At 32.7% G+C, this 25,987-nt stretch overlaps 1 protein-coding gene across 4 annotated transcripts in view; it reads left to right on the top strand.

Moving 5' to 3' along the window:
- The first annotated feature begins 1,746 nt into the window (after nt 1–1,746).
- TP63 (tumor protein p63) overlaps nt 1,747–25,987 on the top strand; it is a 214,546-nt gene continuing 190,305 nt past the window's right edge. For 3 of the 4 annotated variants that reach the window (XM_023525778.1, XM_011381554.2, XM_011381561.1), the window contains exon 1: nt 1,767–1,828. In XM_023525778.1, coding sequence (XP_023381546.1) covers nt 1,767–1,828 — 62 coding nt within the window. Of the gene's footprint in view, nt 1,829–25,987 lie in introns of all 4 variants that reach the window. The other variant, XM_011381558.2, reaches the window with a different exon arrangement.

Below are 25,987 nucleotides of genomic sequence, written 5' to 3'. Positions count from 1 at the left end.
AGAGATATGATTTTACTTCTCATTTTATAAATGAGAAAGGCAAAGACCCTGTGTGATGGAACAACTTGGCCATAGTCAAAGAAAATTAAGTATTTTCAATTTAAGAACTTTGTATATTCTGGTCATCTGTATTTGTCAATAGCAAGGAATAAAGCCAAATGCTTTACATCCAATTAGCAAATTCATAATTAATTAGTAAAATGATCTTCCCTTCAAGTTTCACATTTTGTAGAGCAAGCTGTTTGATTTGGCTGGGGCTCAGGCCGACATGTTTATGAATTTCACAATTCACAGATGTTAGACACTCTCAGGCTAAGTAAGGGAAGAGAATGTCAAGTTTTAAATAGCTTCTCCCTTCTATCCTGGCTGAAGCAACAAATAAAATATTTTTTACTAAATACATTTTGAATTCCAATTTCTTATACGAAAATGTCAAATTTCTCTGAAAAGAACTTTAGATTGTCTCACAACTTTGACAACTACTGATGTCACCAGTTTACAGGTGACTTGTGATTAGGGGGTGAATAGAAGATGTGAACTTGCCATGTTAGTGATACTTGGGCTCACAAACTTTTTTTTTTTTTTTTTTCCTGTTGGAGTCTATTTTAGTTTAGCTTCTGAATCATATTTCATTCAATTTCCAAATCCACAAAACCAGGATAGGTTTACAGCCTGTATCCTGAAAGTAAATAAGTTATTCTTTATGTAGACTTACTGATAGTATGTTATTTTTTTTAATATATGAACAATTTAATGGTTTTCCTCTCAAGTAGGTTGAGTCAAAACAAAACCAAAACCAGCAAAAACAATAAGACATAAATAAGAGAGTGAGACAGACTGATAGAGACTGAAATTAACTAGAATGTTTTCATTAACAGGCAATTTGAAATAATTTTGTAAGCTTCAAAATAGTCTCAAATAATATATTATTTTCTATTTTAATATCGCTTTAAGAAAATTGTGTATATATCTACGTGTGTGTTTGAGATTGGATATTTCAAAAACACCATAAGGTTTTTTATTTTATTTTTTTTAATTTCAGACAGGCAAATATAAGGGGATATGAATGGATATCTCTCTCTCTTAGTGGAGAGGAAGAGTGAGTTCTAGGTTAAATATAATCAAGGAATTTCCCTGTCTTTGCTATTTGAGATTGTGACCACAACAGGCGGTTGGCTGAAAGGGAGAATGAAGGGGGGTGGGGGATAGGCAGGAGGTGGAGATGAAAAAAGAAAAAAAAAATTAGCTCCAGAAGTAGTTACAGAAGTCCTCAAAACAAATCAGTATGCAGATACAAGGAAATGTTAATTAGCTAGTGCAGGGTGGATGATCATCAACTCAGTTCTGTTATAAAGGTCCAGGCTGCTGAAATTAAACTCTGATGCCATTCATGCCAGCATCCAATCACCAGAGAGACCAGAAGTTCAGAGATGTCTTCAAGTTGCCAACAAGTGTGGCCACTATACGTCAAGGACTCTAAAGCTGTGGTGAAGGGGAAAGAACATCTTTAGAGAGGATGCCCAGCTGGTAAGATTTGACTGTTTCTGATGTTTTAGTTATTGATGAATCTCATTGGCTAAGATCAAGAAACGCTCCGCCTCTTTGCAAATGTGTGTGAAGGGGGAAGTGTCTAAACTTTTATGTCTGAAAGCATTTGACCCTATTGCTTTTTAACCTCCTGGCTTTATATCTATATATACACAGGTATACGTGTATATGTCATATACTTATTCTCCATTTGTTGATATCAAAGAGAGTTGAAGGAAATGAATTTTGAAACTTCAAGGTGTGCTACCCTACAGTACTGTCCTGACCCTTACATCCAGCGGTGAGTTTAAACGTGACATAACTTCTATCAAAACTTAATTGGAGTGCCTTGTGTATTACGAATGTTTCTGCTGTGTACAAAGAGCAACCCCTCCTTGTTTATGAGCACAGTGATATTATTATTATGGACTTTTTGTGGACTTAAACTGATCTGTGGGCATCTTTTCTAATTTACTTTTGGTTCATATCTGGGTCTACAAAGTGACAAAGTTTGAAGACAATCTTCCTATGGTTTCTTTAAAAAACAACCACACCATTTTAAGATGTTTAAAATCTGTTATTTGCCTTGCTCAGCACTCACCCAACCAAGAAGAAGAAATTTCATTGGACAGGGATCATCGGTGGATGATCTCCAAGTCAAAATAAACACAGAATAATTTCAATTTATACATTAAAAATAGATAAATAGCCGTTGTTATACCAAAGTGATTATGGCTTGTCATTTTGGCTCTAAGAAATATTTTCTTCTTGATTTGTTTCATAACAAACACCATCTTTTGACAAATCTGACTTTTAAAACTTAAGATTATACTGAATTTTATTTATGTTTATAGGAAGGAACATTTGCCTAGCCCTAAGAAAGAATATTAGTGAGCACGCACGATGTGTCTGTGTAAGTGTTTCAAATTAGAGTTTTCTATTTTTAAACTGGTAAATGAAATCTGAACAGTGTTTTTCCAGTCATAAAGTTATGGGAAATATTCAAGTCGTATGTAGCAGTGTGATGTTGTTAATTCAACAGCATGAGATTTGATGTTGGAATTTCGTTCTTTATTTTATAAGACTAATGAGCGAGGTCCTCTGAGTGTTGAAAATGATGGAGTTCCAAAGGGGTTAACTTGTCATTCACCACCGGTGCGTATTGGAGTTCCATACCAGAAGCGGAATGGGCTTTCTGAGCAGAGCTCAGTTACTGTCACATTGCCTAGGCAATTATGGAAGATGTGTGATCTTTTTTCATTAATATGATTTGTCACCATGTAGAACACTAATGTGAACTCTGTAGGCTTTGCTTCTATTTTTGTGAGGTTTCTGGTGGGCTGTGTGAGAAAGCAGAAGAGGAAAAGTAAGGCATAAAGATAAATGGAATGGTGGAGAAAGAAAGAAAAGAGAGGGAGAAAAAGGAAAGAAAGAGGAAGCAAGTTTGTGGTTTTCCAGGTTGAAATGGGAAATGTGAATGACTCCTGCCTTGCTATGTGCCATGGACAATATTAGCAAAAATAAATGGCTCTGGAATTTATGTTCTTGGATAACTTGAAACTTAGGTTTGGTGGGAGTTGGGGTTAGGGTTGATTAAGAGCAAAACACCAAAGATTTTCTAGTTCTCAAAATTTTTTTCAGCCTCAAGATTTTCTATTCCACTAAGTCTTTTGAAATAATATTTCTAAGACCATAGTTCTGATGAAACATTAGTCATATAATGCTTCCCTTAAGGGCATCCTTTAAAAAGTAGGTACTTGGATCTACCTCAGCTTTAAAAGAAACTTTTTCTATTGATTAACAACCCACACGTTAATCCTTTACATCTCTATCTAGAGGCATTTCTAGTGATTGATGAGGTCTGTAAATAGAAATAAATGAAGATATTGCTTTTCATATTGTCCCAACAAACTATTAATTCATGGAGCAAATATCATTGTCAGTTTTTGACAGATTGTGAATTTCAAATAATAATAGTATTTTAAAATAGTTTTAAATTTTGCTGAATGGCCCCAGCTTTAATCATGGTGAGTGTCGCTTTTGAGGAGAGGAGGGAAGTCTTTTGGGAAGCTGAGCGATTTTAGTGCCTGGTGGTCAAGAAATGTTTGTCTAATAAATTGTTTGAGGCAAGATTATGTACTTCCCACTTGTAATGAAAACTGGCAAATGAATTTAAAAAGCAGAAAAATATATGTCGCTGAGCATCTACTCTGTGCAAGGCACTAGAAATACAAAAATGAATAAGATATCTGTAATGTTCATTTAACACTATAGTACTTATATATTTAATAATAGATATAGTTTTCTCAAATATTTTAACTGTTCTGTCACATATTTTAAAGACTGACATTACTTTCCTGTCGATACTAGTGAATAAAGGAATGAACGAATAAGTGAAATATCACTGTGAGCAATCTGTGATACCATATATTGTCAAAGCAAGAATCACACAATAGTCTCTTTGATGTCTAATGAGTGAATGGGTTTGAGTTGTTTTTTTTTCTAAGCAGACAACCCTTGTAGTTCTCAGTTTACAAAAATCTATTTTAAGATATACCAGATTTAATCATTCTATAATCATAGTCATCTACATAGTTAAATTTATCTTTTTCCTGACCTTGTCTTTAGAAAGAAGTCATGAAAGAGAACTTTCAAAAAAAGAAAGAACAAGATATATTGTTATTTTTAACTCTAAGCTACCTTAATGCATGAATTTCCTTTTATCACAGAATAAATGAGAGATTCTATTATCATTTATTACTAAATGTTAATGTCATTTCCAAAAAGCTAATTTTAATATACATCTCAAAGAATTATGATAATCATTCTCTTAGTTAAAATTGAGATTGAACCCTCTGATTTTTTCCATCGTGCTTGAACATATTGACATATTATGCATTTAGTTGTTTTCTGGCGTTGATGTTAATTTACTTTAGTTTTTGCAAAAACTTTTCTGAAAAGTTAAACAAGTGAGCTTAGATTTCCCCTTTGATGTTATTGACCATTACACAGAAGAAGAGAGGTGGACAAAATCGCATCTTGTCATTTTATTGCTAACTTAATTTTAACAAAAATTTCAAAGCGTAGATGAAATTATGCAAGATCAATAAATATGATCCAATGGGTAAGTTATCATTCTCTTATAAATAAAATATTTATACAATGAGTTCTACTTGTTTATTTTTTTATTAGGTAAATACTCAAAATAAATCTAAAATTTATCATTTTAGAAGCAAAATATTTGTTATTTATTGTTTGGGTTATAATTTAGGCCTTCTTGAATTCTTTTAGTTTTAGAATTTCCATTTGATTTTTAAAATAGATTTTTTTTAACCAAGTAATACCAGAAGACAGTTTAAATTCTTTCAAAAGAGACTGAAACTGTTAAAGTACTAGTTGGATGAGTAAAATGTATTTCCTGCCCATATTACATATCGATTGTGAATTTCATGCTCTAGTAGCTTTAAGGTCAACTTTATTAACTGTGCTTTCTAAATATATCCCAAAAGGAAGGGTGGTGACAGTAAACTTACAGTAGAAGATCATTTCATTAAAATCACATAAAGGCAGATGTAGTTCCTTGTTGGATGTCCTCTATTTGCCTCTTTACATCTGCTCTCCATCCTTCTCTCTTTTTTTGTTCTGTATCCAGAAAGTGGACTTCTAAATATTGCACTGACAATTCCTTTCTCCTCTAGTCTCCTCTTGGATTCAACCAATGGGAACCTCTGACAGGAAATCAGAGGATACAAAGAGGGAGAATTTGGTGTATATATTTCCTGGCCAGGTCCCTAAAGGATGCAGGTCCTGTTGGAGGTCCTTGCCACAGGTCCAGATATCTTGAGTTCAAGTAACTGCTCCCTACTCTCCCTTTCCTTCAAGCCTAGGGGTGGTAACCATTCCCATCCATGCCTAACTCCAAAAAGCCATACCAAATCCCTTATTATTTAATAAATAATCCCTTCATTAAACTTTCTTCCAGGACTCTTTTTTTCAAGTGTTCTTTTTTTCTGCCAGGATCATGACAAGTACAAAAATAAAAATATGCTCATAGTATTATGTGCATATGAAGACTTTCAAAATTGATATGTAATAATATAATTTCTCATGTAAGATAAAGGATGTATCCATCCATCTCAGTAAGCAAACTAGTTTTCAGTAAGCCAATTTATTAATTTTAGTCATCTACATAATCACTAAGTTTCTCTAGCCGCCTGAAAGGAAGGATCCAACATGCTGCAGTCTATGTGTGTTGTTTACATGAGTATTTGAAATGAAGCAAGGCAGAGGGCAGGAAAAATTATTTCACAAAGAAATATGAAGGTAAAATTTAGCAACAGGGACTAATGAATCCACCAGCAGTAACCAAGAAAAAAACTGCTTTACTATTTATTTTCATGAGAATAAGTTTTAGAAGACCTTTATGACCAACTGTGGTCGGCCAAAAGTATGATGCATTATAATTCTGTATGCTGCTCCTGAGCTGTGAGTGAATTTAAATGCCAGAGAGGCAGGGAAGTGTGTGAGCTGAGTGCACATAGGACTTGTCTGGATAATAGTCTTAACTCCATCACAAAATGATTGTGTGACCTTCATGAAATCATTTAAGCTATCTAAATCAAAGTTTTTTCATAAGGTAAGTAGAGATAACAAACTCTGATCTACTGTTCACAAATAAGACTTTGAAAATTAAATATGAACCCAACTGAACTCTGAAATTTATCCCTTTAGTGTATTTGCTCAGTCCTATGTTTGTGTGATTGGATAGAGAGTGGAGATTCTTTCCCAGCAACAACTGTGTCCCTGTGTAGGCATGCCTTACTCCATTGTGCTCTCTATCATCTTTAAATTAAGAACAAAGATCATTAGATTACAGGTCTTGAGATGATCTTAGCTTGTTTCTCTCAATCCTTATACTTTAGAATTGAGAAATGTGAATCGCTGAACGATTAAGTAATTTGTCCAAAATCATGCAACAAAATAGTAGCAGAACCAGGGCTGGAATTCAAGTCTCTTGACTTCAAGTTAACTGCTATTTCTACCGTAGAACATAACATTTTATTAGATCTGTATAGAACTTTAAAGTTAACAAAGTGTTTTCCAAAGCATTAAGTATATGATCCACCTGGGAGGTGGGCAGTTATGGTAGGCAGAATAATGGTCTTCAAAGACAGCCATGTCCAAATCCCCAGAACCTTCAAAGGGGAATTAAGATTGCAGATGGAATTAATGCTGCTAAATAGCTAGCCTTAAAATAGGTAGATTATGTTGGGCCCAACGTAATCACAAGAGTCGTTAAAAATGAAAGTAGAAGTTAGAAAGAGTCAGAGTGATGTGATGTGAAAAAACACTCTGCAGATTTTGAAGATATAAGAGGATCATGAGCCAAGGTAAGTGGACGGACTCTAGAAGATTGAAAAGATCTAACCTACAGAACAGTAAAATAACACATTTGTATTGATTTAAGCCACACATTTGTTACAGCAGCATTAGGAAACGAATTCACCAGGTTACAGCAGCATTAGGAAACGAATTCACCAGGTAAATAATTTCTATCCCCAAATTATAGTAATGGAAACTAAAACTTTGTTTTTATTTGTTTGTTTGTTTAAAGTAGTCTATGAACTGATTATTTAGTTAGTTAGTCAGTTAGTTAGTTAGTTATTTTGGTGTTGAGTGGGAAAGGTAGAAGATATGAGTAAGATACAATCCTAGATCTTAAGGAATCCAGAGTAGAACTACATGCATAAAAGTAATACAAAGTGGTACAAGGAAAGATAGAAGGACACCAGGCATGCTGGATAGAGAATGCAAGAGCAAAGCACCCACTCTGGAGGCAGCAAATCGGAAAGGTGACTTTTGTTAGCAGCATCTGTTAAAGTTTCTCAAAATGCCTTACACGGAGGTATTTTTGACTCTTAAAGTCAAAGTGTGAGGCCCAAATTTAGATTCAGGAAAATACAGTAATACACATGGTCACTTCTGATGTCAGGAATTCAGAAAGATATGATTTCAATATCCCGAGATATGATTTGATAAATTTAGATGGAGCTTTGGAATTGCATTGTAAACAAAAACTAACAATTTTCATTCTTGTAGTTCTCGGGCCACTCTTGGAAAAACAGCTCCAGACCTTCCAGTGCTGTAAGGTTCCCAGTTAATTTTAGGTTTATGGTTACTTTGATGCCTCTCTTTGAAAAATTGACAATAAGAGAAGGAATGCAAAAATCGGCATTTTTATCAAGCACCCTAGATGATTTGTTTGTTTGCAAACCTAATTTTGAGTACTGCTACCCACAGTGAGGCAAACCGACCGAATGTTCCAATAGAAGCTCATAAAACAGTAGCCAGTGATATGAACGACAGACGTGCTTTCCCAAAGAGAGACTTTGAGTACTCATTTTACTTAAAAGCCAAATGGATTGTGAGATTAAAGTGGCAATTTTCAATCTGTTTCAAGTCAAGGGAGCCAAGTTTCTGATTAGCTGTTTTGCAGCTCAAATTTGTCCTGACAGGGTTTCTATCTTCTTTAAAGAACACACCAAGAAATAGTCCTCCAGCAACAAGCGATGGCTAGATAGAGCACTATAATTATGATCAAAGTCCAAAGACTCTGGTCTGTATAATTATGCACTTCCCAACCTCTGAAAGTCACTTTGTTCCATTTAAAATAGGATAAGAAATGGACATGGGGTGACGTGTATTTATTAGTTAGTCAAGGTTTTGGAAATGACAGTTATTAACATTTCTGTTTTACCTTAAGCCATATTTGTGGATAATTTAGATGGAGAGAATTAATTGTCTATTCTTATCCTTGTTGTTTGCCTTCCATTCTCCACATATCTGACTCTCTTTTTACTATGAATTAGACTCTTTGAAGTTCAAAATGAAATCATTAAGCTTAAGAGAAATGTAAGGAGTCAAAATACCCTTGCTACTTTCAAATTTTCAGTACCTTTTTCTTTTGTTTCAAACTTAATTTGCCAAGTTGAACAGCAACTACTTTCTAATAACCCAGGCAGCTCTCATAATTGAGAGCAAAACCAGCATCATAATAATATTGAGAATGACAAAGCATTTTAAGTCAAGAAGTGCAAAATTGGAAGCTGATGTGATAATTTAATCAGCCACGTGGTTATCTAGAGCAGATTTTTAATGTAACCTTTATTACAGATGTGGTATAGTTCGAAATGAATAATATATTATGCACAAATTCATGGTAGAGATAATACTACAATAGAGACTTTTGGTTCTAAAGTTAAGTATCTTATGCTTTAAGATTGTTGATTGCATTTAACTTGTTCTTGCATCATATCTTGACATTTCCTCAAGGTGGTCAATTTTTAGAGATTCCTTAAAAATATCAAGCTCTAAATATTTCATTTGAAATCTATTCATTAGCTTTTATTTTTTTGTCTCAGTGAAACTGCCATTTTTGTGCTTGAATTTGATACTTTCGTTTACTTTTTAACTATATAAGTAATTATAGCATATTTATTGAATCATTTATTCAATGAGAAAACTCACTTTCTTCCAACATTTCCATGATGCTTCAAACTCTCCTAAATAAAAAAGTGCTAATAAGATGTATTTTTCATTTTATTATTTTTTTCAACATATATGTTATCTCAGGCAATGAATGAAAACTTTCTACTTGACATTTTTTCAAACTAAATTATGAGCAATCAGGTCAAATGATTTTTTTTCAGCATCTTAGTTGATACTATCTAATAGGATAAATCTTTGCATTTAAAAATATCACAAAGCTATGTTTTAGTATCCCACAGAGGCTGATGGGGCTTTTATTAAGACTTCTTCACTAAAACTTGAAATATGAATGAAGGACTTACCTTCAATTTGGTACTGGTGTGAATATAGGCCAGCTTAAATGTTGCATTTGCACTGATATACTTTACACAGAATCTCATGTGGAACCATGTCTTCTCACTGAGCAAATCTTTCAGTGTTGTATGAATGCACTACTGGCCTTTCTATATAGCATTTGCAGTCCCACCTTATCATCCCACATAAAATTTCTATACAATTTATCTCTAAGTCTTGAGTCCTTCTAAGCAGTAAAATGGAAAACTTGTTTTTTCCTCTCTACTTGTCTCCTTTTCTTCTTTTCTTTTTGTCTTTCTTTCATAGAAGCTCTGTTTGTTTTGCATCTAGGGAAGACAGAATATACCCGAAAAAGCTAAAAATATCACAAAGCACTTTTTTTTTTTTAAAACCAGCCCATGCTTTGCTCTGCTAAGGAAAATTGGGGCATTTTGCAAACAAAAGTGAGAAATTGTGACAGCAACATATCAAAAATAAAACATACATACAAAACTGACAAAATATATGACTTTGAGATTTTATAGAAAAAATATTTATCTAGTTTATCTGAGTTGCACACCAGAGAGGAGTTTTATAAATTAGCTAATATTTAAATAAATTAAAAAATAATGTTTGGGGTGACAAGGGAGAATAGAAAAAGGGAAATGATAATACCTGAAAACAGTTCAATCTCGTCGTAAACTAAAACTATTCAATAATGTTTAGTAAATATTTACTAAATGTTAGATGTCAGATATATGATAGGAAATTTTAAAATTCAAAGTTTTTAAGTACTTGTTTTATTGTAAAAAATCTGGTTCTAGAATCATCTGAATTAAGTGAGAGGTAAAGGAAGATCTTTGAAGCTCAGGCAGAAACATAAATGTCAGAGCACTTTAGGTATTTCAGATAAAACAAGTTTAGGTAAGAATACTTGTGACTTGATATTAATGATATCAAAAATTAGTTCTTAAACAAATGATGTAGCCTCAACAATAATGAAAGCCAACAAAGAAAAATCTAGTAAAACAGTTGTTTTTCATGCCATTTTCTAGGTTCATAGATTTTTATATATAGAAGTTATAATTATAAAAGAATTTCTATGTCTTATTCATTGTATAAATTACATAAGAACTTTCCATTTGTCATCTATTTTTGCATTTATTATATAAATAATCACGTAATGATATCATATCAATAAAACAATAAATTTATCATTTTATCGAGCATTTAGGTTGGTTGTAATTTTTATTGTAAGTTAAAAATATTATATAGCCAACTTTCTTCTGAGATTTCCTTGGAATAACCAATCATTTCATGAAAAAATATTTAAGGAAAGAAAATTAATACATGTTCAATCCGTAAAGTTTTCATGTAATTTACCTGCATTACATCGTATAATACTATTTTTTAACAAATAATATCCCCAGTTTGCAGATGAAAAAACTGATGCTAAGAGAAATAACAAATTTAACCAAGCTGATATAACCCATAAAGGGAAGGACCTCTTTGGATATGCGTTCTCACCTAAGCAGAATTTGAACTCAGGACTGCCTGATCTAAAGGCTTTTGGTGCTTCCCCCCACAACATGCTGTCACCTGAGAAGTGAAAGTGTTGGCAAATAAAAAGATATATATGTTTTAAAGTTTCTGGAAAACATTACTATATAAAATGGTATGCCAATAATTTTGCCAGAGTTCCAGCTTTGGATATTATTTATAAATTTTGCTAATTTAATAGCAAAACGGCATGTGGTTTTAATTTGCACTGTTTTTAAACTACAATTGCAATTATAATTAGAGAAACCACAATTACTACTTTTAAAAGATCTCAACTTTTAATCCTGCATTTTTTAGAAAATGAGAATGAGACATAAACAAGCTAAATACCTACTACTTATTTAATTCTTACTATGTGCCAGAAACTGTTATAGGCACTTTATATATTTACATTTAATCTTCAAACCACCTTAAGATATATTTACTAGTATTATTTATTACTAACAAAGGGTTAGTAGTCTAATGTTTAAAAAACTAGATTTGGTAGTCTTATGCCTTGGTTAACTCTCTCTCTGCAATTGTTAGATCTTGTCTGTTTTCTCATGTTTAAATGAACATGATAATAATTGTACCTACTGAGTTGCTTTGAGAATTAAATGAGTTAATTATGTGAATAGTTTAAGATAGCCTCTGGCACAGAGTAAATACTGTATAGGTGATAGCTCTAATTATTGCTATTCTATAGATGAAGAAATTGAGGCACAGAGAGGCTATATAACCTGCCCAGGGTAAAACAGCTAAGACAATAGTGGAGATGAGTAGAATTCTGATTTCTGCAACACTATTTTTTTTTTTTTTTTTTTGGTGGTCAGTGCCCTAATTAACTCTCAGTAAATACTATGTAAAAACGATTTTTAAGCATTAAGAAAACTTATGAAAGAGACCCTAAAAATTAATCATTTAACATTCTAGGAAAATAATCTAATTCCAAAGAAGGAAAATGTTACAAAGTATCATTTTACCATTAATACAACCCTGGAGAGCCAAATTTGAGGGCAATCTAGTCTGCTTTTGGAAATAAATGAGTTTCATTCAGGACCTTATACAAAAGGTTACAACTTCAAAAGATTGGAATTGCTCAGTTTGGAACTTGGAACCACTTACTTTAAAAACTCTCCTTTAATTATCTTTTTTTCTCTCTCACTGCTTTTGTGGCTCCTTTGCTGTTGATAACTCATAAATTCCTCATTTCCTAATTTCTGTTATTGAAATTTGCTGATTTTGATAGAATGCTCTTCTACATACTCTCAACTCTATTCAGATCAATCCTACTTTTTCCCATTTTCATTCAGCTGATGTGATTTTTTTTTTCCAGTGTGGTATTTTAATTTGCCATCATTTCTTGAACAAACTTTGACTTTTTTCCTTTTACTCTCTGCTTGGTTGTCTTAACTGAAAGCTGTTCTCTCTCTGAAAACACCCATCTTTCTTCAATAGAAACTATATTGCCCATCGTTCTTCAATAGAAACTAAGCCTTCTGCACATACTCCTTTTCATTCAGAGGACCAAGAGAAGAAACTAACTTATTTCTTGGACAACACTGCTGTTTTCAGATCATTGTTTACCCACTATCACTCAACAATCTCATGTCTTCTGAAATCTCTGCCATCAAAGTGGTTCACTGAACTTCATGACGATGTACTGATCTTTAGGAGATTATCTTTGGAACTTGGCTCTATTTTGCTCTTTACTTCTGCCAACATTTTTGGGAATGCCAATATTTCTTTGACTACATATTTCTACTATGTAGTCTCAGTGTTTCTGGGCTTTCTCAACTCCAGGATCTCCAAATGACACTCCATTGCAGTTACCAACTCACATGACTGTGTCCTAGACTTCATCATTACCTGATGCTATTCTAGTCCCAAATCATACTATCTTTACTTCCCTTTCTGGTCTCAATCTATTATCCCTTCACTCCTCTTATATTCCCAGACTGCACTTATTCTGTTTCCTCTACACACCCTCACAATCTCCCCTGAGAAAATCTAATCCTTTCTTCAAACATTGCCTTCATTTCTATTTATTTCATAATGTCTTTCATGTGTGTTTACTTACAAATTTCTGTTCACTTACTAGATCTTCACTACTCAAAGAGAAGTACAGAATCTGGGGAACCACATCAGTCTTACTAAATAAGAATTTATATTTCAACAAAAACTCATAGGGATTCATAAATACATTAATTTCGAGAAGCATTGTTCTAACTTAGTAGCTCTCTAGGTGTGATCCTGAGAGCACAGCGATAGTAGCACCTGTGAATGTGTTAGAAGTTCAAATTCTCAAGCCCCATGTAAGCCCTACTGAATCAAAAAGAATTGGAGTGTGGCCCAGCACACTTTTCATTGTAACACACTCTTTAGGGGATTCTGATGCACACTGAAGTGTAAGAATGTACTTACGGAATTTCCAAAGGGAGGGTCTGTCTTATTTGTTTTGATATCCCCTGTAAATATTACTTATTTGTAATTCTCACTTCCTTACTGTGCTGTTTTGTTCATTCAACACACACCACCTTCCAAATCCTATTTCCTTTACTTGTTTATTGTTTCTTATCTGTCTCTCCATACTGGGGATAAAGTAACGCGAGGGCTACTTTATGCTCTGATTTATTCCATACACCTAGAATAGAGCTTGGCACATGTGGGTGCTCAGTAAATAAGTGTTGACTGAATGAATTTTAGAAAAACAGTTAATAAAAAAATCCTTATTTGCTTAAATTGCTTTTCCTGATGCCCAAGATACAATTTCTTTAGAATGAGTAAAAATGTTTATTGAGAAGGTTTTTTGTTTGTTTTGCTTTGTTTTGTTTTATCAGGGAAATCAGGCTGAAAAGGGTCAGAGAACTGAATCGAAGTCACAGAGCTGGTCAGTGGGAGAATTAAGACTTACAGCCAGCATTTCACATTCTGAATTCAATGTTCCTCTCACTAAACTTTGCTACCTATCCTGTTCGTAAGCCTATGCATCTTAGCTGTTCAAATCTCTCATAGTTCTTCAGGGCTTTATCTTGTAAAACTTTTTCACATACAGTATTTGAGCTATTATTAGTTGCACTTTATAGATAAAGAACCTAAAAGTTGAAAGCTAGTGACTTGTTGAATGTCACACAGATGCTTAATTACGGACAAAGGAAGAATTTGATTCCTGGGATCTAATCAAATAAGCTTTTTTTAAAATTACATACTATTTATTTCTCACAACTGTTCATTTAAAAAGTGTACTGAATACCATCTTTATGCCAAGACCTATTCCGGGCACTAGTGAGCAAAAATGTACCCCTACTCTCATAGACTTTACATCTTCAGTCCACCAATCAGCATAAGATGTGAGTGGTGAAAAGTTTCGCACAAAAATGAGACAAGATAAGGGCTACAGAGAGAGAATGACAGGATTGGAAAGAATGCTATATTAAATGGGATGGTCATCTAATATGGCCTCTGAGAGGAGGTAACCTTTGAGTAGAGATATGAAAAGACTAAGGAAGGAATTTGAGAGTGAAAGAATTCCAGGTAGGGAATGTAAGGAGATCAGAGTGGCTGGGACAGAATGAGCAAGAACAGGAAGATAGGAGATAAGATCTATTGTTATAGAGTAAGATAGTAAAGAAGGATTTTTTTTTCATTTTTCTCATAAGGATTTTATTTTGTCTTCTATTTCAAAGAATCACTTTGGCTGTGTGCTGTGTGCAGAATTAATTATAGACACCAAGTCTAAGGGCTGTTGTTCCAAATGAAATTTGATGGTGCTTTGTAATAAGGTGGTAAAAAGTGGTAATATCAAAAATATATTTCAAAAGATGACCAAATAGAAGTGTTGAAATTTATAGTGATGGATGTTATTTTGGGTGTAGGTATCATCTGTAGAACGACATCTTGTTCTCACAGCATGGCATTACCTGAGTGAATATATGTCAATCCAAAGCTAGCTCTCAACTTTGAAAGCTTAGAAGCCTGATGTGTCATCACAAAATCAGTTTCTTAGTTAATCAATTAGAGATTTTTTTAAATTAATTTTTATTAAGTTGACATTGGTTAATAAAATCCAGTAAGTTTCAGGTGTGCAATTTAACAGTAAAGCATATATACATATATAGCATTGTGTCCAATTAGAGATTAATATATGAAGAATAAGAAAGCTGATGTATTATCTCTTACAATGAGAAATACAACTATCTTGGATAAGTTTCTGTTAGCTGATAAATATATTCTTCTTCTAGACATATTGTCGGGGGATACCAGATTAAATTCAACATGTTGCTAGATGAATATGGCATAGCAGAAAAATGGGAGGTAGATGGGTAATTTTATAGCTTGATGCATTCATCTCCCTATAGGTAACTCCATAAAGATATACCTACTGGAGACTTATGTTCTTGGACCATAATATACATGTGCTGAGACAGAGCTAAAGACTCAACAGTCAGAATGTATGTCTCTTTTTATTCCTCAGCCCTAACCACTGAACAACGAACTCTCCCTGCTCTCAACTAACACATTCTTCCTTTAGATATATTAACAAATTTGATCAGATTTCGCTCTAGCTTTTGCAGAGATCATTCTTGAGCTTCTCAAGCTTTCATGAACTGTAATATGAAGCAAAAATTCTCTTAGTGTTTAATTTTCTTAAAGCCTTTGCCCTAAATTATGTTTAATTTATAAGAAGATGCTTTTCTAGTTTTCTATAACCTTCATATTTTTTAAGGGATTAAATCTAAACTGATTCTTATTCTTTGTTATTTTAGTGCCCAAAGAGTGTATTACAAAGAAGCATCTCAAGTCTTTCATGTGGTCCTTTGTGCTTGGGAGGGAAATGGTTGAATTTCAGCCCACTCTTCACTAAGACTGAAGAGATTAAAGAATCAAATAATGATTAGATCCTCTCTTTATGTGTGTTTATGTTATTCATAGTAAATGCTATATACCTAATCCCCCATTTATTTGTGAAACAACTTTGTGCTTATTAGCTAAAGCTTAGAAAGCATAAGACCCATTTGCCAGCAAGATGCTTTAAATATAAAACCATATTCCATTAAACATATGAAATAAATATTTACTTAAGTAAAAGAATGTTAACACCAAGTTTTTAATTTAAAAAAAATAATCATTCCAAGAAAAAATTGACAGTGATCATTCATGACAAAATGAAAATATAGATTATTAATCTGAAACATATGTGGAAGAAAAGTTATACCTTCTATGTGCTATAGGACAAGAAAATTGCTTTAATTTTAGAATCATTTCATGGTTATTTTGCTTACTGACTTCAATATTATAATATAAAAGTATTTCAGGTTACTATTTAGGAAATTTATTAAAGAGTACAAAGTACACACATTTTGGTGTTTATATTTTTATTTTTTTATAAATTAGTTTTTGAAAATATTGTTCAGCTGAATCTTTGTGGGAAAAAGTATGTTACTAATGTTTTACTTGCAAGAGACTAGCATTCTCAGATATAGCAATGTTATAACAGCTTTTTACAAAAAATATCTATCAAAAAAAAATAATACCCAAAAGAAATGATCAATAAAATAAATAAGTTGAAATTATAAAATCTTTTCATATTTGTATTAATGACCTAGCTCTTTAGAAATCTCTTGTGTACAAAGATACCTAACACTCAGATTTCAACATAAAATTTTCTGGCCCAACTCTTTCATGCCATGTCTTCCTATTTTCCATTGTCACATGCCCTCAATATAATTTCTGTTCAGCTTGATGAGTTGGAAGTTATCTTAATTGGGTTAATGGAGAGAAGCCAAATTTTAGCATTTGCATTCCACTGAGAACACTTGAGTGGGAAGATCATGGAACAGCTTTTCAACTATAGCACCTGAAATGAATTTTGTAGTGATGTCAATCTTTGATCATCAGTTAGAAAGAAATGCCATAGTTGACCCATTCATGGACTCACAGAATTTGTGGGAGTAATAGGAACATTAGTGATTTTTAAAGTTACTTTTAGTCTATAGGAACACAAATGAATGGAAGTTGAGACATCTGCTTCTACAAAACTTTTTAAAATTTGCAAGAGAGATTTCTGGGGCAAATCTAACATGTAAGGAGTTCAGAGTTTGTCACTCCTTCTTTTACAACAAGGAAAAGCTGGACAAACTGAAAAATCAATGTTTTCTTATATCCATCTGAGAAATGAGGTTGGAGGACAAATGGGCATCATAAAACCTGAAGAGGTAGGTTCATCCAGAAAGATACAGTAGAGATCTGCTTAGTTGCAGCAGAAGCTATAAAGTGGTAGGAACGCTTAGTTGGTAATACTGATGAATTACTAGAAGTTTCATCTACTAGCTTAACAATGAAAGATGCCTGGAACTGCAGTATTGGGGGAGATCCACATTTTCCTGGGCTTCTATCAGGAACTCCGGCAGGTTCTCAATGAGGATTTGAATAAGATCCCTCATTGGAGAGGAAGAAAGAAGAATCATCATGAAATACACAGAGATTTTTCTTCTCCAGAGGAAAAGACTTTGTCAGAGACTCATCTGTTGGGACTCTTCCTACTTAGTCCCCATTCAGGCTTAATGTTTAGGAAAAATAACAAGGGTTAGGATTTCAAGAAAATAGATTGAGAATATTGCAGTCAGAAAGGAGGGAAAAAAGTTATACCATTGGCGAGACACTTGTGAAGATCCCACCTCTATGATATAGACTCACTAAAAGACTGAAATTTAATCAGAATATTATAGAACCTTCCCCACTCGAACACTTTGCCACTATACCATCTGGACTCCAGTAAAATAGCAGTGTATTATAGCTGAAAGGGCTGCAAGACACAGATTCTCACTGAGGAAAGCCGAAAGTCAAAAGAGGAGATAAACAATAAAAACAACAGAGGAATTTGAAGCCTGACATCTGAATCTAAAGCAAACTTTAGTCATAACCTGACTTCTAGCTATATTGACATAAATCATCACAGTAAAGGCCAGCTTACTTCAGTTCTTATTACTCTATTACATGTTCAGCTTTCAACATAAAATTCTAAAACATGCAAAAGGTATAAAAGTCAAAATATGAAGAACAAAATAACATCATAACCATCTTAAATATGACATGGGTGGTGGAATTATCTAACAGGAGAATAATATATTAAGGTTTCCAACAGAAAAAGTAAAAAAAAACGTACAAAAATATATGAAGCAAAAAACATAACACTACAACCAAGTAGAATTTATCTCAGTTATACAAAACTGGTTCAACATTCAAAAATCAATGTATTCTGTCCCATCAGCAGGCTAAAAAATATCATGATTATATCAATAGATGCAGAAAAAGTATTTGACAAAATCCCAAACCTATTCATGATAAAAATTCTCAGTGAACTAGGAATAAATGGACCTGCCTCTAGTAAATAATAAAATATATATATATATATGACTTATAGCTAACATCATACTTAATTAGGAAAAACTAAAACTAAAACTTTCCTGCAAAATCATAAAAAGACAAGGATATCCCTGTCACTGCTGCTTTTCAATGTTGCATTTGAGATCATAACTAATACAATAAGATAAGAAAAGAAACTAGGAGGTATACAGATTAGGAAGAAAAAAAATAGATCTTCTATGTAGGAAATATGAAATAATCAATCAAAAAACTCCCGAAACTAATGGAGCAAAGATATTCTTTTCAACAAATGGTGCTGGAACAAATGGAAATCCACATGCAAAAAATATTAATAGTAATCTAGACACACAGAACTTTCGGTTTGGAAAAAAAAAAAACCTCAAAATGTATCATAGACCTAAATGTAAAACTCAAAACTGTAAAACTCCTAGAAGATAACAGGAGAAAATTTAGATGACCTTGGGAAGGGCAAAGACTTTTTTAATATAACACCAAAGATAAGATTCATAAAAGAAATAATTGATAAGCTGGACTTCATTAAAATTAAAAATTTTCCCTTTGTGAAAGACAATGACAAATTGTTAAATAAGCTACAGACTGATAGAAAATATTTGTAAAAGACACATCTGATAAAAGACTGTTATCCAAAATATACAAACAATTCTTAAAGCTTAGCAATAAGAAAATGAACAGCCTAATTAAAAAGTCAGCAAAAGACCTGAACAGATACCTCACCAAGGATGATATACAGATGGTGGTGAATAAACACATGAGAAGATGCTCAAAATTATGTGTCATTATGGAATTGCAAATTAAAATGATGAGATATTATTGTACATCTATTAGAATGGCTAAAAGCCAAAACACTGACAACACAAAATGCTGGCAAGGATGTGAAGCAACATGAACTCTCATTCATTGCTAATGGGAATGCAAAATGATATAGCCACTTTAGAGGACAGTTTGGCAGTTTCATACAAAACTAAACATAATTTTACAACATGATTCAGCAATGGACTCCTTAGTATTTTTTCAAATGAGCTGAAAAGTTACGTCCACACAAAAATCTGCACATGAATATTTATAGCGGTTTTATTCATAATTGTCAAAAGCTGCAAGCAACCAAGATGTACTTCAGTTGGTGGATTGATAAATAAACTGTGGTACATTCAGATGATGGAATGTTATTCAATGTTTTTTTTAAAAATGAGCTGTCAAGCCATAAAAAAACATAGAAAGACGTTAAATTTATATTACTATGTGAAAGAAGCCAATCTGAAAAGACTACATAATGTATGATTCCAACTCTATGACACTTGGGAAAAGGCAAAACTATGGAAATAATAAAAGGATCAGTGGTGATCAGGATTTGGAGAGGGAGGGATGAATAGACAGAGCATCAAGGATTTTTAGGGCAGTGAAACTACTCTGGACAGCGAAACATACTATAATCATGGATACATGTCATTATATATTTGTTCAAATCCACAGACTGTAAAACATCAAGAGTGAACACTAATGTAAACTATGGACTTTGGGTGATAATGACGTGTCAACATAGGTTAATCAAATGTCATAAATGTAGCACTCTGGTTAATAGTGAGGGAGGCTGTGCATAAGTAAGGGTAGACGATATGTGGAAAATCTCTGTACCTTCTCATCAATTTTGCTGTGTACCTAAAAGAAAATTGATTAAAAATTGAAAAATAAAAAAAAAAACAAAACACCTAACCAAACAACGACAACAAAAAAACAGTATAACCAGAATGAAGATTGCCTTCTATGTGCACATCAGTAGACCCATTGGTTGCCCACAACCAGGGAAAGAAGCAGTAAACTGGAAGATAGGTCAATAGAATTTTCCCAAACTCAAGTGCAAAAAGAAAAATAATTAAAAAAATAAATAAAAAGAATCGAACTATGAGACAATATCAGAATTAGAATTTCAGAAGAAGGAAGAGCTGAGCAGACGAAGTATTTAAAGTAACAATGGCTGAGAACTTTCTCAAATTAATGAAACAAAGAACCACAGATCTCAGAAGCTCAGACAACAAGAAGTAGGGTAAATATTAAAAATTAAAATGCACATGCACACAGATGCACACACATATACATACACATATATAAATATCATAGTTAAAGTGTAGAAAATCAAAAACAAAGAGAAAATCTTGAAAGAAGCTGAGGGGGTTGGGGGAAGGGAAAAAGTCACCTTACCAACAGAAGAATAAGAAAGGATAAGAATTGTAGCAGACTTCTCAAAAATTATTCAAATAAGAAAAAAATAGAGTGAAATACTGAAAGTGTTAAAACACACACACACACACACACACACACACACACACACACACACACATATATACACATCCCTAGAATTCTACATCCAGTAAAATTATTCCTCAAAAGTGAAAGAAAAATACTTTTCAGACAAAGAAAATCTAAGGAAATTTATTGCCATTAGACCTGCTTGTAAGAAATGTTAAAAAGAGTTCTTAAGGCAGAAGCAAAATAATATAGGTAAGATACTTGAACAAAAGTATTTTTCCTATATGAAGCAAGGAAGAGGATTGGGAAAGAATAAATTAAGGTAAAATAAAATCTTTATTATTCTTAACTGATTTAAAAGAAAAAAAATAAAACAATGAAACAATGATAGTAACAATGTATTGGATGATTAAAGCATACACCTAAGTGAAATGAGTAACAGCATTCAGGGATGAAAAAGAGGAATTGCAAGTTTTTTGTTATAAAGTACTTACATTACATTTGAAGTAATATAGTGTTATTTAAAGGCAAACTTAGATTAGTTAAAAAGGCATATTTTGACCTCTAGGCCCACTACTGAAAGAATGTTTAATTGTAATTGATATATGAAGAGAGGAGATAAAATGGTATATAATATGCTCAATGAAAATCAAAGAATGCATTAAAAGGAGTAGTGAGTGGAGAGCAAAGAATAAATGCGATGAATAAAAAAGTTACCAAAATGGTAGATATTAACCTATCAAAATCAATAATAACTTTAATGTGAATGGTCTAAACATATCAATTAAAAGACAGATTGTCAGAGTGGAGTGAAAAAAAATTGAAATATATATTGTCTATAAGGAACCCACTTTAAATATCAAGATTCAGATAATTCAAGAGTAAAGGGATGGAAAAGATATGCTATGCTAACACAAATCAAAAATGGAAGGAAAGAAGAAAAAGGTAAAAGAAGTTGGAACATTTATATACGTTAGAAACATGGCAGACCTCCGAATAAGAAAGTCTGGGGCATTATATAATAATAATGGGATTAATTCTCCAAGAAGACATAATAATGCTAAATCTGTATGTATGTAACAATAGATCATCAAAATACAGATGACAAAACTAAGAATTAAAAAGAGAAATAGACAACTTCACTATTATAGTTATAAACTTTAATATCCAAAAATTTATGCAACCTAGATTTCACTCAGTAGATGATTGAATAAATAAGCTGCAGTATAGCCATATAATAGAATGCAAGAAAGAAAGAAAGAGAGAGAGAGAGAGAGAGAGAGAGAGAGAGAGAGAAAGAAGAGAGGGAGGGAGGAAAAGAATGAATTATGGAGCATACAAAAAATACATTGATTAATCTTAAATTCATGTTACTAACTAAAGAAAGACGATCTGAAAAGACTACATACTATATAATTGCAATTATGTGACATTCTGGAAAAAGCAAAACTGTCAAGACAAGAAGAACATCAGTGGTTGCTAGAGATTTGGGGTAGGGAGGTCATTAGTGAATAGGGAAAGCATAGGGCATTCTTTAGGACAGTGGAAACTTCACATGATACTGAAATGATGAATACATAATACTATGCACTTATCAAAACCCATAGAACTTTACAGCACAAAGAATGAACTTTAATGTATACAATTAAAAAAATAATTTGAGATAAGAGATTTTCCAGTGAAATGCAGAATATGACAAAACAATCTCACTTCTTAACAAATATATGAAACTCCTCATGAAAGTGGATGGGAGGCGGTAGGAGGTACTGAACTAAGTAACTTTAGAAATAAATGGAGTCCGAAAAGCGAAAGGCAAAGGAAATGAACATAAAAATTGTACTCTAGTTGATAAAGTTGTTTCCTATGAAGATACAGTTTAACAATTCTGAAAACACTATACATGAACACTGGAATTAAATAAAGTTAATCGATGGTGGATGGTAGAACCAGATTTCCCAACATTGGAGTAGGAGGTTATAGATAAGCAATGAGGAAACTAGAATGACCTATGTGATATGGATTAAAGACATAGGTATGAATTTATGTGTGTTTAGCTTAACATATATGTTGATGGTTATGTATGAAACTATTTAATGATACTCATATATTTAAGGTTAGTACACACCCATGCATTTCTTTGCTCTTTCAGCTGAAGAATCAGAAGCAAAGACATCCTAGTAGCAAATAGCACACCTAGAAGCCAGAACTTTCTAATATCTGTCTCTATTATTAGAGCTCCTTGGAAAAATGGCCGATTCTTGGACTGGGCAAGAAGTATACAAGATAAATGTGGAGTATTTTGTAGTTCTAGAAAGTAAATATTTGTTAAAATCAAAACCACAAAATGCAATGATGGGGGTACAACAAAAGGACAAAGACACCAAATGAAGAGCTTCCAAAGCCCAAGGCTAAAACAATTTGAGTAACAAAATTGATAAAGTAGTACTGGGTTGTAATAAAAATATTAAATTAATATCCATGGGTCCATACTAATAGGAATAAATGAGTGAAAGACAAATGTGGGAGAATAAGCAAATCTCCTGAACAGTGGAACGCCAACCAATTTATGTGGATACTCTGCCTTCAAGAAGATGGAGCAAAAATCTCCACTCTTTAAGTATAGGTTACACATAGTGACTTCCTTCCAAAGAATACAGTATGGAAAAAGAGAAAAAAGGATAACTTCTAACTGGAAAAATCTAACAAATATTGCTCAGACAAGTGATCAATAAACGCTGACAATGATCTGTAACTCTTTGCAATTATTCTGTTACAGAATTTTATTCTGTACCCCTATTATAAAATTAAAGTCATTAAAAAAAGGAAAATATTATTTTTAAGTAAATATATTACTTCCTATTTCCACTTTCAACTTGTCCTTTTGGGAATGGAGGATGGTTCTTTCCTTAAGCATTTTGAATATATTATATAGTTTAAAGAGAATAATAGTAAAGATGAGGAAACATAGTCGTAATCCAAATTTGACCACTAAGAGATTTCTTTCTTGGAGTCGGTTTTTCCTATGTAAAATGATCTAACTGGATTAAGTGATTTTAATCTAGTCTGTGGCTTCTATAAGGTCCTGAAATTATTTGTAAAATGAATTTTTGTAAAATGGACGTTTTTCTGAGGTACAAGTTTATGGTTTTGACCAAATTTTAAAAGCGTCTGTTATGCATAAAATGATTAAAATCCTCCTGCCCTGATGATTTCTGTAACTTGGGTATTGAGACTGTGGACACCTGGAAGATGGTATTCATCACTAATGTTTACAAATATCAGTAAGTACCAAAATGATTTTTTAACATACCATTCGAGTTCTATACAAGAGTTATTATAGTTAAAAGTATAGGACAGAGTCTGGAAGGACTTCAAAGGTGGCAAGAACCATGGAGTCCATGTCATTTAAGCTCTATTTCAGTGAAGGAAATCCAGACACAGAGGAATGCATTACAGAAACACCAAAGGATCTTAACTTAGAGCTTTTACACTATCCCTCACAGTCCATAAAGATGAGCAGCTACAGATCTAAAAGACTGTCAGTGCCAATTCTAACCAAGATGAACTAAAATATCTAATTCATAATTTGAATGTCTCATTCATTCTTTCATTTTCATTTTCATTCTTTCATTCACTTATGCATTTAGCAGATGATAAATTTCTAATATGTACCAAGCACTATGTTAAGTGCTTTGGAAGAGGGGAAATATATATGTATATGGCACATATATGCCATTTCTTGAATGTATACTAAGTTCTCATGTAATTTTCAAAACTTTTTAAAGACCTAACAACATGGAGACTCAGAGAGATTACATTACTTGACCAAGCCTATACAGATAGTAAGCTGCAGGTTTGGCCTTCAGACTCAGATCTGGCTGCCCCCAATATTGTATTCTTTCACCTTCTTTATCTCTTCCCCATAAGATTTTCCTTTAAAGAACTTGGAGTTTTGGGGAGAAATTAGGTATATAATACAGTAATAGACATGCCAAAACCAAAAACAGTAAAAAAAAAAAAAAAAAAATCTAGTAATATTAGTCAACATAAATTCAACAAATAATTTTTTTAGGATCTAGGTCATTATTCACATTCTTTTTATAAATTAGAAATATGAAGTTTAGAGTGTTATACTCAAAGTCATTCTCAAAGATTTTTTTTTTAATCAAAATTTTTGAGTAGACCTTCAAGATTATGTGGTATTATCTCCCAATTTTCTGAGAAAAATGATGCCTCACAATGCAGTATGCCTTGAGCAGATCTCAAAGGAACCAGAGCATTAACTTAGAATTCAAGACATTTGGCCAAATAGTTTATTCAATATGCTATTTTTTTTTTAGTTTTCTCATGATTAAATATCAGCAAAATGGGAAAATAATATTTTATTATTTATACCTTTTTGTTCACTTTTAGTTTATAAAATATTTTAATGTTAGACTATTGCTCAATTTTCTGCTTTGGATATTAAATATAATAAAGTTTTACCTACTTTTATAATGAACAAAATAATAATATTTATTTTAGTGCAATGTTTAATAAAATACTTAACTTTTTATGTGTGCATATGGTATAAGGCTATAATTTTAATGAAGGCATAAGGGAGATGGCTGGTAGGCAGAGAGTGGTGTGCTGGAGCTAGCTTGTGGCTGCTCAGAACAGCTAGTTATTAAATTTTCAGGAATTTTACAAACCAGTTGTTAACCACAGCCAATTTTTTTTAAGTATATAAACTTATAACTAAGTAAATAACATTACAAATGAAGGTAAAACATAATCAAAATTTATCAACTTAATTATTTTACTATTATCTTGTTATAATAGTATTTACTATTATGCTCTTCAGGTTTACACTAAATGCATTTGTGAGGTGAAACCACTCCTTTAAGAGAGTGCTGCTACCCATCTCTTCTCAACTCTACATTCAATGACATTATTTTCATGGTTTAAAAGTGACTATGGTGGGAGAACTTATACTACTGAAATTGACATACACTACAATTCAGGGTTTTTTCCCCCCAAGATATCCAGTTGTTAAACATGTATCAGCATACCACTGGAAGTAGAATAATGTCACAAATATTAATTGCCCCCTGCTAGCCACAAAGTCAACTCTTGCTTGATATTACAATCTTGTGTTTATGTTAAACTGCTTTAGTACAAGATCAGGTTCCAGTTTGGTATGTTTTGTGTAAAAATCCCAAGTATATTTGAGTCTTAGCAACTTGGAGATGGGGGTAAATGTGATACTCGTAGCCATTGCAACTTGCTTGAAACTATGAGGGAATATGAGTGAGGGGCTAAAGCCAACATGTTGAGGATGACAGAAAAGGAAGATGAGAACTTTGGTTCTAGATGATGTTAGTGAACCACGGAATTAATTAACTCTGGAATCACACTTCAGACATCTTGTTATGTAAAAAAGTATATTATTTTGAAGCCACTTTTAATT

Source organism: Pteropus vampyrus, unplaced genomic scaffold, assembly GCF_000151845.1.
Source record: "Pteropus vampyrus isolate Shadow unplaced genomic scaffold, Pvam_2.0 Scaffold14, whole genome shotgun sequence".
Taxonomy (NCBI): Eukaryota; Metazoa; Chordata; class Mammalia; order Chiroptera; family Pteropodidae; genus Pteropus; species Pteropus vampyrus.
Note: the sequence above shows the minus strand (reverse complement) of the source record. Positions and strands in the feature narration are given on the sequence as shown.